The sequence below is a fragment of the Mytilus trossulus genome, chromosome 7 (assembly GCF_036588685.1).
Source record: "Mytilus trossulus isolate FHL-02 chromosome 7, PNRI_Mtr1.1.1.hap1, whole genome shotgun sequence".
Classification (NCBI taxonomy): domain Eukaryota; kingdom Metazoa; phylum Mollusca; class Bivalvia; order Mytilida; family Mytilidae; genus Mytilus; species Mytilus trossulus.
The window spans coordinates 57221000-57238283 of record NC_086379.1 but is presented as its reverse complement, the minus strand read 5'-3'; the positions used below and the strand labels follow the sequence as shown (position 1 = coordinate 57238283).

Below are 17284 nucleotides of genomic sequence, written 5' to 3'. Positions count from 1 at the left end.
ATAAAGGATCATATTGAAATCTCAGCAGGAATCTTTAGCTTTAAGCGTTAAGGTTTCGTAAATAACATCTTCAATGAAAACAATCCGTCTTCTCCAAATATGTTTGATTCGTCTCATGCAATAAACAAATTGTTTAAAATAAAATCAATTTAGATATTGTCAGCACTTTCTATAAAACCTTTATTCACCATATATATTTATATGTTTTTTTCTTCTGTAATTTTGGTTATGATCGATTGTTACATTAGCAGACTGTCATTAGAAAGAAATAGCTGCAAGGATAAACATTGTCGCTCCTATAATGGTGAATAACCCCAAATGTCATGAAGAATTAATGATTCCATTTTATATACCATTAATAAAGCATCAGAAAACTTCATATAATGAAAGGTAATTGCAGGAGCCATACTGTCCTTTGATAACCAATGAAGGTAGCTACTGTTATAATAAGGCAAGTTTAATAAATGATCTGATGGCTTTTTATTGGTATCATGATAACATAATCAAGCTTTTCAGTGTAATAACCGGATACTTAATGAAAAATCATCAGGTATTAGACCACCTTCATTTTAATTTAATTGATAAAGAATTTGATTATTTAGAATTGATGATCACATTAATTTATGATAGGTTTGTGGATGATAGTCCATTAATTATTTAGTTCTTTGAAGACTAAGATCTAGTGGTACACCTTCAAATTTATGTATAAATTGTAAACACTTTGATTACATTTTACACAATGTAAAAATAAGATTACAGTGTATTGAATTGATGAAAGTACATTTGAACTTTATTATTGCTTTTACATTTGACTTCAATATAAATATTATGGTAAATACATTTGAGGTGAAGTTACCAAATATATGACTTGGTAGTTAAATGACATTCTTGTTTTCAAATTTACAGTATAACCTTTACTTAAATATAGAATATGTATAATTTGAGTCTATCTAGTACATGTGCACTATTTTATCTATACTAAAACTTTCATGATTAACCGTTTTGAAATTCAGAGTTATTACGAAGTTTGATGGTTATTTTACATGGACGATGCTTCACAAATTTTCTTCATCTTGTCTTATTGAATGCTAAGATATCTAAGATTAAGGATTAAGATATTTTTGTAATTGTGATATTTTATTTATCGAAGTTCGTTCTTTTGAGATTTAACGATGAATGATCTGAATCAACATTGGCAGATCCAGGGGGGTGGGGGTCTGGGGGTTGGAACCCCCCCTTTTTTTGCTGATCAATGCATTTGAATGGGGACATATAGTTGGAACCCCCTTTGTCCTGGGTTGGGACCCCCCCCCCCCCCCCTTTTTAAAATGGCTGGATCTGCCCCTGATTAAAATCTTTTAGTAAAATCTGCTGTGACTTTAAATTTAAAAGTGTATTTATCATGTTATGTTCTTCCAGCATTTTCTAATATCAAACCTGATAACAACATGAAAATTTTGAACGGATTTTTTTTTAATATCAAACCTGTGAAGAAACGAATTTTCAAAGGTCTGTCAGAGGAGACTATAAAATTTATTTAAGATTCTTCACCAACAAAAACAGTTCATGGACATTTTGAACCCTTAATGAGTATTATAAATGTGGACCCCATATCAAAATAAGCATACTTTATGCCACTTAAGTGTATATGATAGTTTAATCAGTCCTCATGAAGTCTTCCTTGACCTTGGTCTTTGTCAAACTCAAGTGTTTTTACTAGTATTTTCATTCATGGTAAATATTGACTGTTAAAGTATTGACCATTGTCATTATGACAGGGTCATTATATCTGGTGTTAGCAATAAAACAACTAAATGAACAAATTGATATTTATGGAGTTCATATTTATAGTCAGAAATAGTTTGGCCTCAAGGGAAGGTTCTGGTTAGTTAAATGGACAAATGTTACTGATCAGAAACATAAGTGGACTATAAACTAAAACAATTTGAAATAATTTCCCAATATTTTATTATCTAAGTTCAGGTAGAATACTGACACCTTTAATTGTAAAATAGCTGTTCACAATGGGTCTAGGTCTTTTCTTAAATCTGCAAATTATGAAACAGATTGGCTATTATGTGTAACTCTTTTTATTGAAATACAGAAAAAAAGTGATTTACTGCTTTATTTTAACTAATAAAAATTTCAAATATTTATGATTGTCAACTTGGACTTTTAAGGGGAGATAACTCAAATGGTAAAAGGGAATGATATTTTAATTTCCAAATTTAATTTGTAGCAAGAAAACAAGGTCGGTGATACCATTTGTCAATTTTATTTTCATCAAGCATATTGTTAAACCTATCTTCTCATATTTCATTTCAAAATTCTATTTTAAAGTTTTCTTTTTATTCACAAAAAAAGCATTTTTCATGAACAATATATGCAAATTTGAACATGTTTTCACAACTTGTAGTTTGAAAAAAGCATGGTGACCAATTATTTTATAATGTTTTTGAAAAAAGCATGGGAGAATCTTCATTTTGAAAAAATATGAGAAAATTCTATTTGGGTGATAGATACCTGAATAATCCATCTTAAACGATAACATTTTCATTGACATCTTCCTCAGTACTGCTTCAGTCTTAAGAATATCTACCTATGCATTTTCTAGCTAGCTAAAAAAAAATGTGTATAGCAAAAAAGTAAAAATAACTCAGAATTTAATAAATTTTCTGAATGGTTTTCTGTCAGAACTGAATCCACTGAACCAGCTTGTTATTTCCACTGTTGCAATGTGATAGAGTTTATGTCGATAAATTACTTTTGTAAGAAATGCACAAGCTTTTGAAAAAGTTTCCTACTTTCAAACTACTATATAAGACCAAACTGGGAACAACTTGGCAACAATTGCCCTTACAGTTAGGAAGTATGACAAATATGCCAGCCATTGGTGAATCAACATGACTTATAATTACATAACTAGCCACTACAAGCTATTCTCTAAAATATAAGTTTCACAGAACAATAAATTCAAAATAATGAAAAATCATGTGAAGACAGGATTGAAACCAAACTTCAATGAAAGGATAAATCATCTTCCAATATTGTTGATGTCCATGAAGTCATAAAAGCATTGATACTGAGACTTGCTGAGGCATGTGATCACTGAAAAAGTATTTTATGCACCTTGGAACCTCTGGTTTTATTTTTTTGAAACTGTCATCTTAATATACAACTTACATCACAAATAAGCAAGTAAATATATAATATGTTGTTTATCTGTTTTCAGGTGCTGTTAGACTTAGCTCGTGTGATATTTGAAGAGCAGAGTAATGTTGCCAACCTGATATACAAGATTATGATGCATACCCAGTCCCTATTACAGTGTGCTCGATGTCAGGTCATGCTCATCGATGACATAAACGTGGTAAAGTTTTATTTATTTAATTGTTAAGTGTGTTAAAGTTTTAAGTGGTAGGTATTGAACTAAGACTACCATTTCTTAACCAGTGACACTTGTGCATTTAAAAAATGACCCCATGAAAAAAAATTCTTGTGTCTCCATTTCTCAATAGTATTGGGTTTCAAAATAATTAGTGTCTCCATTTCATAATAGCATTTGGTTTCAAAATAATTAGAGTTTGAAAATTTGTAAAGCTTTGTATGTGTAAGATTATTTAATCAGGACAGTTCTTGATTTTACCATATGCAACATGATATTTTGCACCAAACAAATTGGGAAGCAGTTTTATACGGATATAAACAGTGATAATAGACTATGATTAAAGAGACACACTTAATATGAGATGTTTCATGTGAAAGAAATATGTTTCTGTTTTAACTGACGTATGAAATTGATGTGCATCTAAAAGTACATGTACACAACTAACAAATCAAACTGTTGGAATTTCTCCCATATGTTATTAGCCTTGTAGAAAAAAACAGATCATCTGATTGAGCTCTTGTATAACAGTGAAGACTAGCACTTGTTTATTTTTATAATTGTGCATATTTTTTTCAATTACATTCTTTCTCTATTTTCATTGAATGGAATACATTTATTCCAATTTATTATTACTTTCAATTGAAAAATAATCTACCTAGTAGGAATTTTTCATTGATAATTTATGAGTTTTTGAATCATTTATGAGTTTTTGAATGGAGGGAACTAAAGGGAAAGAAAACCTCAAGTTATTTATTTCAGTCATTCTTCTGGTCTTGAAGTCATATAAAGATAGTATGATTATTGTACTCAGCCTCTGAATATAACCAAGTATGATTATTGTACTCAGCCTCTGAATATAACCAATCAAAATAATGTATTTGGTGTTTTGAGCACACATTTTGTACTCCGAGTACTGAACAGAATTTTATGACTGATGGCACTGCCCTGTCTGTCAGGATAGAATCTCCCGATATTTCACTGCTCGGACAATTACCAAATTTGGGTGAAAATTCAACATAATAATGAATGATTTTCGCAGGAAAAATATTTTATATCAAAACTCCTTAAATTAAGTCTGTTCTATTGAATAAAATTTCCTAATTCGATGAACAGATTTTGTCAGGCTGTCACATTTACACATCTTCACAATGTCAAGAGTCCTGGTATAGCCACAGATGGATGCTCCTTAATATTGTTATTGCCTTGTCTAAGTATAAACACAAATTCATAATACTTTTATGTAATATATGGTAAACAGTATTTTTACAACAGGACAAATGAATTTAAAAATTTTCAAGAGCTATTCAAACATTTGTTAGTTTTTTAAAGTATTTTGATCAGAGGAAACAGCTTGACTCTGCTGACCTAATGTTAGACTTCAATACTGGAGTTTGATATTAGAATAAGATAGCTCTTGACAAAATAAGTAAAGTACTACTCCTTACAAGAAAATTGGTTAGAGCATAAAAGCTTTCCCAATGCAATCAGACAGTATAACTTCATTTCAAAAGCATAAAAATTGTAATAAATTGAAATATAGACAAGATTTTAAATGATTTATGAAATATTGATCCCTTTTCTACAAAAGAGTTTCATGCATGCATTATTTAAGATGAAGAGTTTCATTTACTTAAATGCAGATGTTGAAATGAAATATCCCAATCAATTGTCAATCTATTTTCTTCTTTTCAACATATACTTAAGTAAATTGACAATATGGTACAAGTTTATCATTTTTAAGTTTTGCATTGTTGAATTTTATAGAAACTATTAAATGTTGTATTGTATAGATTTCTCAGCCAAAGTATACAAACAGTGTTAATTAAAATCTTCACAGTAAAAAGATTTTTATAGTATTTATTGTAAAAATAATATATAGGCCAGTTTTAATGCATTCATTTTATTTGGATCAAACATCATAAAAATTATTTGGTATTTATGGAAGAATTTATTTCCACTTAGGTACCAGTAAGACCCAGGTTTATGACAGTGAGCAAATTGATAGGATTTAAAAAAATAAAATAAATGTATACTTTAACTTGTTTTCAAACTTACATAAGATAGAAATTAAAAGTACATAAGCATAATTTCTACTATTTTAGTAATCTTATTGTTTAGTTTATGTCTCATCCAATAAAATTTGTTGTTTAATGGAAAGAGTTTTCTATCTTCATTTTTATAGAGTGAATTTTCCTTTATATAGTAAGTCCATATTAAATGAGGACAAATCACGATAAAGTTTCAAGTTTGTTTTTTTATTTTCTAATTCCACATGCTGTCTCTAAGGTTAAACCCTTTTTTGACAAAATATTCCAATAAGTAATTTTGCGTCATTTCAACTTTCATTGTTTTACATTTTTTTTGTCTTTTATCTCTAACAACTTCTTTAACTTTATTTTCCAATCCTTAAAAACTGTATTACAATTTGGTGAAAAAGTCAAAAGTTAATTGGAAGCTAACTAAATTACATATTTGGGAGCATATGAGAAACCAAAAAAAGGGGAATACCTCTTAGAGTTATAAAATTTGTTTTTTACATAATTTTTTAACTTAATTATCATATAAATCATGCCAGTATAGAAGTTTTGCCTTCTGTGTGAACAGTTCTTTTAAGAAAGCAGGCAGTATGTCCAGGCAGTGAGTACTGAAAATTCAGAAATTATCAAAGGCATTAAGTTTTTACTATTGTTGAATAAAAAGAACAAAGATGAGATACAATTTGTAGAAAAATCTTCATACAGTTATATATATGTATCTGATATTAAAATGCGAGTTATTATTAAGATATTCTCCCAGTTGATTATTTGCATTTATTAAAATATAACCATGTTTCTGAATTTACAGTACTTAGTTAAAAAGAGTCATATGAAAAGGGAATTTGATAAAAGAATTTTCAAGAAATCTAATTCTTTCCTCTCTATATTGGAATTCTACCATAAATAAAGGATGTAATTTGTTACAATAGTTGTCTTTAAGCTCCTTACTGTCGCTAGCATCAATTGAATGAATACACATCAGTTATATTTATATCTCTTATACATGACATCGTGGGCAAACTAAATTAGTTTTGTAATTATTTTGGACACTTGAAAGGTATCAAATCCAGGAAAAAGGTAAATTTAGACCTATTCTTTCATTTTGGGGAAAAATCTGAATCTATAACAAGAAAAATTTATTTGTGAATCACAAAAACAATGAGTATGACGTAAAACTGCTTGATCGGCTTGATTTATATAGTATTTCCTAACTTGAAATAGAAATAAAAATTATGCAATATTCATTAATTTCCTTAAAGCAGGTTTTCCAAATCCCCATATGGCTATTAAGATTGTTTTACCAAGCTGGTAACGTGAGACTTAGAATAAGGAATTGTGGACATTGCCTTGTAAGACAGGATAATTGAACAGAAATTGATTTTGAGCATTACATCCGACAACCTAACAAGGTGCTTGATAATTTATACATAATTATTTTCACTCAGAGACAGTTCTAAATTGAAACTGTGAATTTATTCTGATTGATTGTTTTATTTGATTCTATTTTTTTTATCTTTTTATACAGACATGTTGACCATTTTTTTTTAAATTCATGTCTCTATATGTTTTAGCTTATAATTGCAAGTGTACATCATTTAGATTAAAGCAATTTCTGATAAAAGAAAATAAAACCTCAGTTTAAGGGAAAAAGTTTTTGCATTTTTTGTATCCCTACATAATAGTTGACTACATAATAGTTGAAAATGTGTCACTGCTAAACTATTGCGTCTCCAAGATTGGTAATTTCTTAGTTGTTCATTTTTAGCTCACCTGGCCCGAAGGGCCAAGTGAGTTTTTTCTCATCACTTGGCGTCCGTCGTCTGTCGTCGTCCCTCGTCGTCGTCCGTCGTCGTTAACTTTTACAAAAATCTTCTCCTCTGAAACTACTGGGCCAAATCAAACCAAACTTGGCCACAATCATCATTGGGGTATCTAGTTTAAAAAATGTGTGGCGTGACCCGGTCAACCAACCAAGATGGCCGCCACGGCTAAAAATAGAACATAGGGGTAAAATGCAGTTTTTGGCTTATAACTCAAAAACCAAAGCATTTAGAGCAAATCTGACATGGGGTAAAAATGTTTATCAGGTCAAGATCTATCTGCCCTGAAATTTTCAGATGAATCGGTCAATCGGTTGTTGGGTTGCTGCCCCTGAATTGGTAATTTTGAAGAAATTTTGCTGTTTTTGGTTATTATCTTGAATATTATTATAGTTAGAGATATACTGTAAACAGCAATAATGTTCAGCAAAGTAAGATCTACAAATAAGTGAACATGACCAAAATGGTCAGTTGACCCGTTAAGGAGTTATTGCCCTTTATAGTCAATTTTTAACCATTTTTCGTTAATTAAAGTAATCTTTTACAAAAATTTTCTCCTCTGAAACTACTTGGCCAAATTAATCCAAACTTGGCCACAATCATCTTTGGGGTATCTAGTTTAAAAAATGTGTGGCGTGACCTGGTCAACCAACCAAGATGGCCGCCATGGCTAAAAATAGAACAAAGGGGTAAAATGCAGTTTTTGGCTTATAACTCAAAAACCAAAGCATTTTGAGGAAATCTGACACGGATAAAAATGTTTATCAGGTCAAGATCTATCTGCCTTAAAATTTTCAGATGAATCGGTCAATCGGTTGTTGGGTTGCTGCCCCTGAATTGGTAATTTTGAGGAAATTTTGCTGTTTTTGGTTATTATCTTGAATATTATTATAGATAGAGATAAACTGTAAACAGCAATAATGTTCAGCAAAGTAAGATCTACAAATAAGTCAACATGACCAAAATGGTCAGTTGACCCGTTTAGGAGTTATTGCCCTTTATAGTCAATTTTTAACCATTTTTCGTAAATTAAAGTAATCTTTTACAAAAATCTTCTCCTCTGAAACTACTTGGCCAAATTAATCCAAACTTGGCCACAATCATCTTTGGGGTATCTAGTTTAAAAAATGTGTGGCGTGACCTGGTCAACCAACCAAGATGGCCGCCACCGCTAAAAATAGAACATAGGGGTAAAATGCAGTTTTTGGCTTATAACTCAAAAACCAAAGCATTTTGAGGAAATCTGACATGGGATAAAAATGTTTATCAGGTCAAGAATTATCTGCCCTGAAATTTTCAGATGAATCGGTCAATCAGTTGTTGGGTTGCTGCCCCTGAATTGGTAATTTTGAGGAAATTTTGCTGTTTTTGGTTATTATCTTGAATATTATTATAGATAGAGATAAATTGTAAACAGCAATAATGTTCAGCAAAGTAAGATCTACAAATAAGTCAACATGACCAAAATGGTCAGTTGACCCGTTTAGGAGTTATTGCCCTTTATAGTCAATCTTTAACCATTTTTCATAAATCTAAGTAATCTTTTACAAAATCTCCACTGAAACTACTAGGCCACAATCATCTTTGGGGTATCTAGTTTGAAAAATGTGTCCGATGACCTGGCCATTCAACCAAGATGGCCGCCACAGCTAAAAATAGAACATAGGGGTAAAATGCAGTTTTTTGCTTATAACTATGAAACCAAAGCATCTAGAGCAAATCTGACAAGAAGTTAAATTGTTAATCAAGTCAATATCTATCTGCCCTGAATTTTTCAGATGAATTGGACAACTGGTTGTTGGGTTGCTGCCCTCCAATTGGTAATTTTTAAAGAAATTTTGCCGTTTTTGGTTATCTTGAATACTATTATAGATAGCGATAAACTGTAAACAGCAATAATGTTCAGCAAAGTAAGATCTACAAATAAGTCAACATGACCTAAATGGTCAATTGACCCCTTAAGGAGTTATTGCCCTTTATAGTCAATTTTTAACAATTTTCATTAATTTGGTAAATTTATGTAAATTTTTACCAAATATAGTTCTCTGTTACTAATGGGCAAAGTTCATGATAGATATAATTGTAAGAAGCAAAATCGTTCAGTAAAGTAAGAACTTCAAACACATCACCATCACCAAAATACAATTTTGTCATGAATCCATTTGTGTCCTTTGTTTAATATGCACATAGACCAAGGTGAGCGACACCTAAAGAGCCTCTAGTTTATTTATTTTTTGTTAAGGTTTACACTTTGTTGAAGATTTACAGAGGAATTTTAAGTGTTATCTCTAAGAAGAATTTTTATAGATGCTGCAGATGGAAGTCTAGATTCAGTTCTGATTAGATATTCCTTAAGGTTGTTTTTCTTAAGGGTTCAGTATTTCTATTAGCTGACTAATTTAATAGTAATTGTTGTTTAATCTGTTCTATTTCTCATTAAGCTTAATATGAGAATAGAAATCTTAGTTTTGCTGAATTTAACTTACTGTAAATTTTGTGCCCTTGGGTTAGTGTGTTATGGATGTTTACTGACATCCTTTGACAATCAGAGACCTAATGTTTTAGTAGTGTTTCTTAGTCTGGTTCTTCTGCCTATCACGTAATCTAGTCCAGCTTATAACTTTATCTTTTGGCATAAATGTATATTACAATAAGACTGTGACCATCATATGAACTTGACCTTTGACTACTAAATGACATTGATGACCTTGACTTTTGACCATCGAGGTCAAATATTTAGTTTACATATGTCAACCCAAAAACTAGTTAAAAAAATTTCCGTGAACAAAAAATTTGTCCCTGGGTGAAATTCCCAACCCCTACATTTGATATTTCTTTAATTCATTTAAAAATTTAAAAAAAATACCGCTATTTTACTAAGAAAACTATTTTAAGAAATAAAGGTCTACACTTTTAGACATTACAATGTATAATGTTGACTTCTTAATAGCTTGATGCTGGGGCATTTCTGTTTGATTGATATATTTTCTGTATGAATTAATAATGGAAATAAACTTGATTTACTAAGGAAATATTACTTACATTTCTCACATTCTTACATACCAGTATTTATAAATCAGGATTATAAGCTTCTTCTTAAATGTTCTTAATTGAATTTATGTTTTTTTAATTTGGAAAGATGAGTTGGATTTCAAAGCTTATTATTTTTATTTGCTAGTGTATACAATAAAAACAACTGGTTTGCTATTTTTGCTTTGTTTATAGATGGATCTGTTTCACACAAAATTAGACAAAGACAAAAAGTCAAGTGAAAATCTAGATAAAAAATTTACGGTATGTGCTGTGGCATTGCTCTACTATTTATCTCTGCATGATGGAAGCCTGCAATAATTCAAATGATTGATTTGAGCATGACTCTCTAATTTGTTTGAATTTCTAATGCTTGTTTTGCTTTTTTCTTTTATATTGAGTGTGATAATAAAAACCAGCAAAAATGTTAATAGAATGTGAAAGTTTGGGGGGCAGTCAGTGTGAAAACATTCTGTATAATTACAGCAGTAGAAAATTTATCTTTTGTGAAGTAGGAATTCTAACAGGTAGGTATGAACTGATTGTTACTGCCAGGAAATTATAACATAGAGAATGGCTCAAATAAATATAAAGGTTCTACCACAGTACTGTATTTTATTACTTTTTTTTACACTCTAAATAGCTAAATTTTAAATTGAGATAGTTTTCCAGAGCAACTATATATTGATAAAAGCAGGATAATTTGCTGTTTATTCTCCAATGGCAAATACTTCATGCTTATAAAGACGAGATGGTGGTATAAATATTAACCCTGCTTTAAGCTAGACTGACATGCAAAACTGCATGTTTAATATGCCAGCTCACAAGGTAAAAGTTTGCAGGAAGATATGTCACCCTGCTTGGAAACTTTACACCAATTTAGAGCAAACCTGAGCCTGAGAACTTTCTCTTAAAAGCTAGGCAGAAAAAACAGTGAATATCCATTTTAAAAACCTATGTTTTGACATGGGCTGGTTTCCAAACCACAACCTCCTGCACTCTGGCACACTAGTCCTGTCAATAGCAAGACTGACTTATATGATAAAATTTCAGGATCCAGAAATTCTTTTTTTGAATTTCGGGATGTCAGGATTTAGATTTTTTTTAAATTCAGGACCTCAGGATTTCATGATTTTAATCACAGGATTTCGAGACCTGAGGACCCCTCCAACCCCCCTTAATTATGGTTTAATTGAAATTAAAATTAAAATTAGATTTCCAATTTTTTCTAATTTTCAATTATCTTAGATATAGGAATCTATGGTATATCAAACATCATGAAAATGTTTATAAATTGTCTTTGCATGTAATCAGCTAATGATTTTACACATTGTTTCAGATCACCGGTAATCATGTTGTGTCAGTTGTCTGTCTGTTGCAAACTTTTTTGTATATAAACAGCTTGGTAAAAGAGACCAAGCATAGAGAGGTAAAAGAGACCAAGCATAGAGAGAATGTTCCTCAGGGAAACCTCATTACAACTTGTCATTTTTAAGCTACTCTGAAATTGAAGATGATAGCTGCCAAGGCTCATATCAGATTCTGGTTGGTTGGAACTAAAGGAGATCTATTTGTCAGAAACTCAAATTCAATGAGACAGTTCAGCATGCCAGAAAATGAACAGCCTCACATTAAGATCAACTAACTACGGTGACCTATAATTGTTAATGTTTGTGTCATTTTGGTCTTTTGTGGATAGTTGTCTCATTGGCAATCATACCGAATCTTCTTTTTTATAACTATGTGGAAAGGTTTTATTACTTTCCCAATAAAAAACTTTCAAATTACTTTTAAAAAGTTTGTCATTATAAAGATGACCAAGCAAGACCCTCATGGGTAAAAGTCGTTAAACACCATCTAGAAGTAACTTAAGGCTATTCCTGCAGAAGAAAGTTAATCATCCTGCAGGGTAAAATTACTATTTTAAATTACCAGACTGCAGTAAAACAGAACAGTTGTGTCAATTTATATCATTTTGAATCTTATTCTCTGAAGATGAAACTCTTATGTTGTAATATAAATTACACCAAATCTTTTGAAGTGCTGTCAAAATTATTTATATTTTTATAATGTATTGTAATTTGCCTCTTGTTAAATCACTTAAAAGTAAATTACTAGAATACAGTCTTCAGCTGTATGTCATAGAAACAGAAAAACCTACTTTACTAACCTGACAAATATTGGTATCTAGATTTTCTATTTATTGCTGAGTTTTAATTCAACAAAGATGTTTTAGTATCTGTTAAAGTTTGCATTGCAACTCTAAAGTGTTACAACAGCAGTAAACAGTCAATTTGAATAGATAAAGATCAACAGTTCAATAAACTTTACTACACTTCAGACTAAAAACCATTTGGTCATAGCATCAGTACATCTCATCAATTCATATTACTCCCCCTTATCTCAAACTCTTTTATCTCAAAATTCCTGTTTTCTCACTAGTCCACGATCTGTTAAAAAACAGCAAATTTTGATGATCGTAGTACGATCGTGTAGATCGCAGTAAGGTCGTATCAGGGTCGTGGTGAGGTCTTCAAGATCGTGATGAGCGTGGCAAACTTTGAACATGTTCAAAACAATCGTGGTGCGGTCGTGGCAAAATCAGGTCGTAGTAGAAGCATAGTGAGAGCGCACTAAGATCATAGTAAGATCGCAAAGGTCGCTGTACCATCGTAGTGAGAGCGTATCGAAAGCATGATTCTATTCGGAGAAACTGCTCTACGATCTCATTGCGACGTTATTACAACCTCACTACGATCATCACGTTCTCACCGCGACCAAACTACGCGTCCACAACGACTATACCACGCTGTTCACGACCATAGTACGATTCTAGCACACCCTTGCCGTCCCCATCACGCTCTTCTTACGACCAGACTACGTTCATACTACGACCATTATTCTCATTGTCATTTTCCCATAAAATATATTAATTCTCCCCAGGTTTTGTTTGTCTGTATGTAATTGGGACTTCTTGTCCATTTTCTCTAACGGCTCAACCATCCTTCTTGTTTTCATATAGATTAGAGCGTTGGTTTTCCCGTTTGAATGGTTTTACACTAGTAGTTTTTTGGGCCTTTTATATCTTACTGTTCGGCGTAAGCCAAGGCTCCGTGTTGAAGGCCGTATTTTGGCCTATAGTTGTTACTTTTAAAAATTGTTGCTTGGATTGAGAGTTGTCTCATTGGCACTCATACCACATCTTCCTATATCTATTGACGCATCTGTTTCATATCTGATATCGTTCAATAAACTATCGTCATTTCAGCTTTATGGACCAGCAATAGGTTGTAATTTAGGTCGGATTGGTGGGCCCGACATCTTTACTTGATCAAGATTCGTTTCTATCAGAGCTCCATTGGTATCTTCATCAACCCTCACACTACGCCCATGTGTTCTAGTATATTTTGGTGGCATGACTGTATTTTTCCGAGAAATCTACGTATTAATCAGAAATAGAACTGAAGGAACGATACTGTATTGATATAGAACACGATGTTGACGTTATTGCTGAGAAGAGGGTAGTAAGATCGCGGATTGAACGTAGTGTAGTCGTGGTAAGAACGTGCTATAATCGCAATAGAAGCGTGGTAAGATCGTGTTGCAATCGGATAACTCGTGGTATGGTCGTAGTGAGAACGTGGTGAGCGTAGAAAGATCTTAATAAGCGTAGTAAGGTCGCAGAAGTAGCCCGGTGGGAACGTGTTATAATCGTAGCCGGATCGTTGTAGGAGCGTAATGAGGACGTAGCAGCATTGTGAAATTAACGAAAATTTACATTTTCATGCAGCTCATACCGCGACCTCACCACGATCTGAATTTAATTGAGATCGCGGTGATCGTGGTGCGATCGTGGTCTTGTGGGACTGGGGCTTAAACAGCCTGGACCAATTGATAGATTTGCATTCTTTTTACTCTAAAAACATTATATCTCAAAATTTCTGTTTACTCGAATAGTTTATGTCAGTCTGATTATCTTTGAGAGTCCACTAGTACTGTGATAGTACAGATAAAATTGACCAAGATTTATAAAATACTTTTTTTGTATGCATGAGCACCTTCAATATTAATGGTCCTTGATAGTAAACTTTATTGTTGATATCTAAATAGGGGGAACCATACTCAGGAGAATTGTATGTTAAAAAAATACAATCTAACATTGTGTGGGTGGAATGAAGTATATAGCTGTTACTGTTCAAATATTGACTTATGATACTTACTTTTTAGTAATACTAAATATCAATCTGGATTATGAGGTCCTCATAAGGTCAAGGCTGAATTACTATTTAGTGTAGTAATGGTCACAGATGCAATAGTTAAATATTTGATAAAAGCAGTTATTTATTGACAAACTATACTCAAAACTATTCATGGCTTAAATTAGCTGATTTTCTTATATGTTGTTTGTTTTAGTTAGATTGTTACCAAAAGTCCGGAAAAACTGTGATTTATTGAAGATGCAAATGATTTAGTAATACAGTTAATGTTATGAAATCTAACTGAAGATTCCATGAAAAAAATCATTTATTTGTTCAAATTCCTTTGATTCGTTTCAATTGAAAATTCTTAGAATTTTATTAAATTCTTGATCCTTTACTACCAGTCAGTAGATTTTTCTGAAGTACAACATATTGTTGAGTGATATATTTCCCTTTATAGTTATTTGAAATTTTCGAGGGTCAACCCTTTGTTTTGTGTATATATCATTCAAAATGAACCCTATCATAAAATAGAATGATCTCTTATCATCAAAACAGGCATAATTTTATAGCTCTGTAAAGCCATTAATTGAAAGCAAGTAAATTTTACCAATTGAATTTGAAATGAAATAAGTTAAAGACAAAGTATATTTATCATTAATTTTACATGCATTCTAAACAAATGTAAACAATTTAAAGAATACATTATTTTTGCATTTCCCCATTTCCATTCTCAATTTTTATGATCAAAAGAACATATGTATTTTTTTGTGCACCATTTTAATATATGATTATGTCAGAACTCTGGACTACTATTCATAACAGGAAATGCTAAAATCATGTGATAATATTTTTTTAGATAAGATATTAATAAAACTATGAGATCGTATTATGTTTTCATATTAAGGATTTATAGCATGGAATAGAAGGAAATTTTTATGTGAAAATGAAATACGAGCTTCCATAAAAAAAATTATACATGTATAAGGAAATTTGATTAAATTTTACTGTTTTGCTTGACGTAATCTTGGTGATATTAAAGTGAAAAATGTTATTTTCCTACGTCAGATATTTTTATTTTACAAAATAAATTTCTTAATCCTGAAAGTAAAGTTGACTTATTAGAACGATTGGAATCAATTTATTGTCCATTTCTCCCACGAGCCATTCTTATATCGTCATTTATATGATATCATTTGAAGACACGTTGACTTCTTTAAATGAAACTGACATTTTACAGTCCAAATACAACCAATTTATATACAAGGTATATTGCATCCTTCGAGAGCTTAAGATGAATATTTATCTGTGTTGTTAATATCCATTGTTTCCGTTTAAAAGTAATCCTGAATCCCACCAGGTATTTTTACTGTTATTGATGACGCCATTCACCCAAAGCAACAACCCTTCGCTTTATGTAAACCATGTAAAAAGGAATTTGATTACTCAGATTTAAAAAGGAGTAAACTGTTTATGACATACAAGGTTAACTTTCCATATCATACAGTCAATGCTTAATTCTTTTGTTGTTGAAAATATTTTTATAAAATTTAGATTATTGTAAAAGTAATGACAGAACCATCCCAAGTTGTTACACATTTGAAACATGCTAAATTTGTTAACACCAAATTTTCTTTCTTTGATAAAGCTTCATTTGGAAGGTTTAAAACCATAATATTATTCAACATTACTGCTTGATTAAAGTTGTGAAATGGCCGTGGCTTAGGGGTTGTTTGAGTGCGAAATATAAGTACCGTAACAAAAATTACCGTGAGCTGTTGTTTGAAGTTTTCAAAAATAGTTAAATTCACTCTGCCAATCCTTTTGAATTTTTTTTTTTAATATCTATATTGAAAATTAACTTCAATTCTCATCAACTAACAACCTTATCTGTTGTTATGTAAGGGGTAAAACTGACAATCCTAGCTGGTACTTGATATGTACTTGTGGAACGTTTAAAAAGGTAGAATATATCATGATGCAATCAAAAACAACAAATGAAAGACAGACACAACATTACCAAAAGATGATAAAAAAAGACAGGCAAACAACAGTTCTTAAAACACTACAATAAAAACATAAACTCCACCTAAAATCAGGGGATGACTAATGTGCTCTGGAAGGGACCACAGTCCCTGCACCAATAGTGACTTGTATTGCTAATGGCATGAAAAAAAATAGTTGCATATCATTGGCTAAGCTGCTTGCAAAGGAACAACCAGCAAAACATTGCACTCATTTAGCAACTATACATAAAAGTACTGGACAGTGCAACAGATTTTGTTTATTAAAGTGGAGTTTGTAAAATTTGTCAAGAATCGCAAGACAGTAACATAGTATATTTTTCTTTTGAAACCACTTAAACATATCTTTTATCATAGCATGGTATTATTACATGTTAGGAATCACATATTCCTCATATGAATGGAAAGATAAATTAGTTGCATGCGTAAAAGACAAAAACTATATATAGATTTTCGAATTTTTGGAAAGAAAAAAATTGGTTCAGTTGATTAGAAATAAATTCAACAGTTAAAAGGAACATAGTATTACCACAACATATAAGAACCCTTGCACTAAAGTTTCTAAATGTAGCATGTTAATGGGCTGCACCATGTGTCACTCAATTTTTGTACACATATATCCTATCTTTCATGTAAAGCATGCTATTTTACATGCATGCTTATCTGTTAATTCATTGCTTAACTATGATTTATGTTGCATGCTCTTGTGATTGCATATCTTTATGTGTCTGTACTTGAATCTGATTTTATAAGAGGTAAGAAAAACAAATTCATCATGTATGAAACT

At 31.4% G+C, this 17284-nt stretch overlaps 1 protein-coding gene across 7 annotated transcripts in view; it reads left to right on the top strand.

Annotated features, from left to right (window-relative positions):
* The window catches only part of LOC134725390 (dual 3',5'-cyclic-AMP and -GMP phosphodiesterase 11-like), a 94115-nt gene that overhangs the window by 29882 nt on the left and 46949 nt on the right, over positions 1–17284 (top strand). For 4 of the 7 annotated variants that reach the window (XM_063589177.1, XM_063589179.1, XM_063589178.1 and 1 more), the window contains exons 4-5: positions 3233–3370; positions 10470–10538. In XM_063589177.1, the coding sequence (XP_063445247.1) occupies positions 3233–3370; positions 10470–10538 (207 nt within the window). The remainder of the gene's footprint in view (positions 1–3232; positions 3371–10469; positions 10539–17284) is intronic. The other 3 variants (XM_063589180.1, XM_063589182.1, XM_063589181.1) reach the window with 1 other exon arrangement.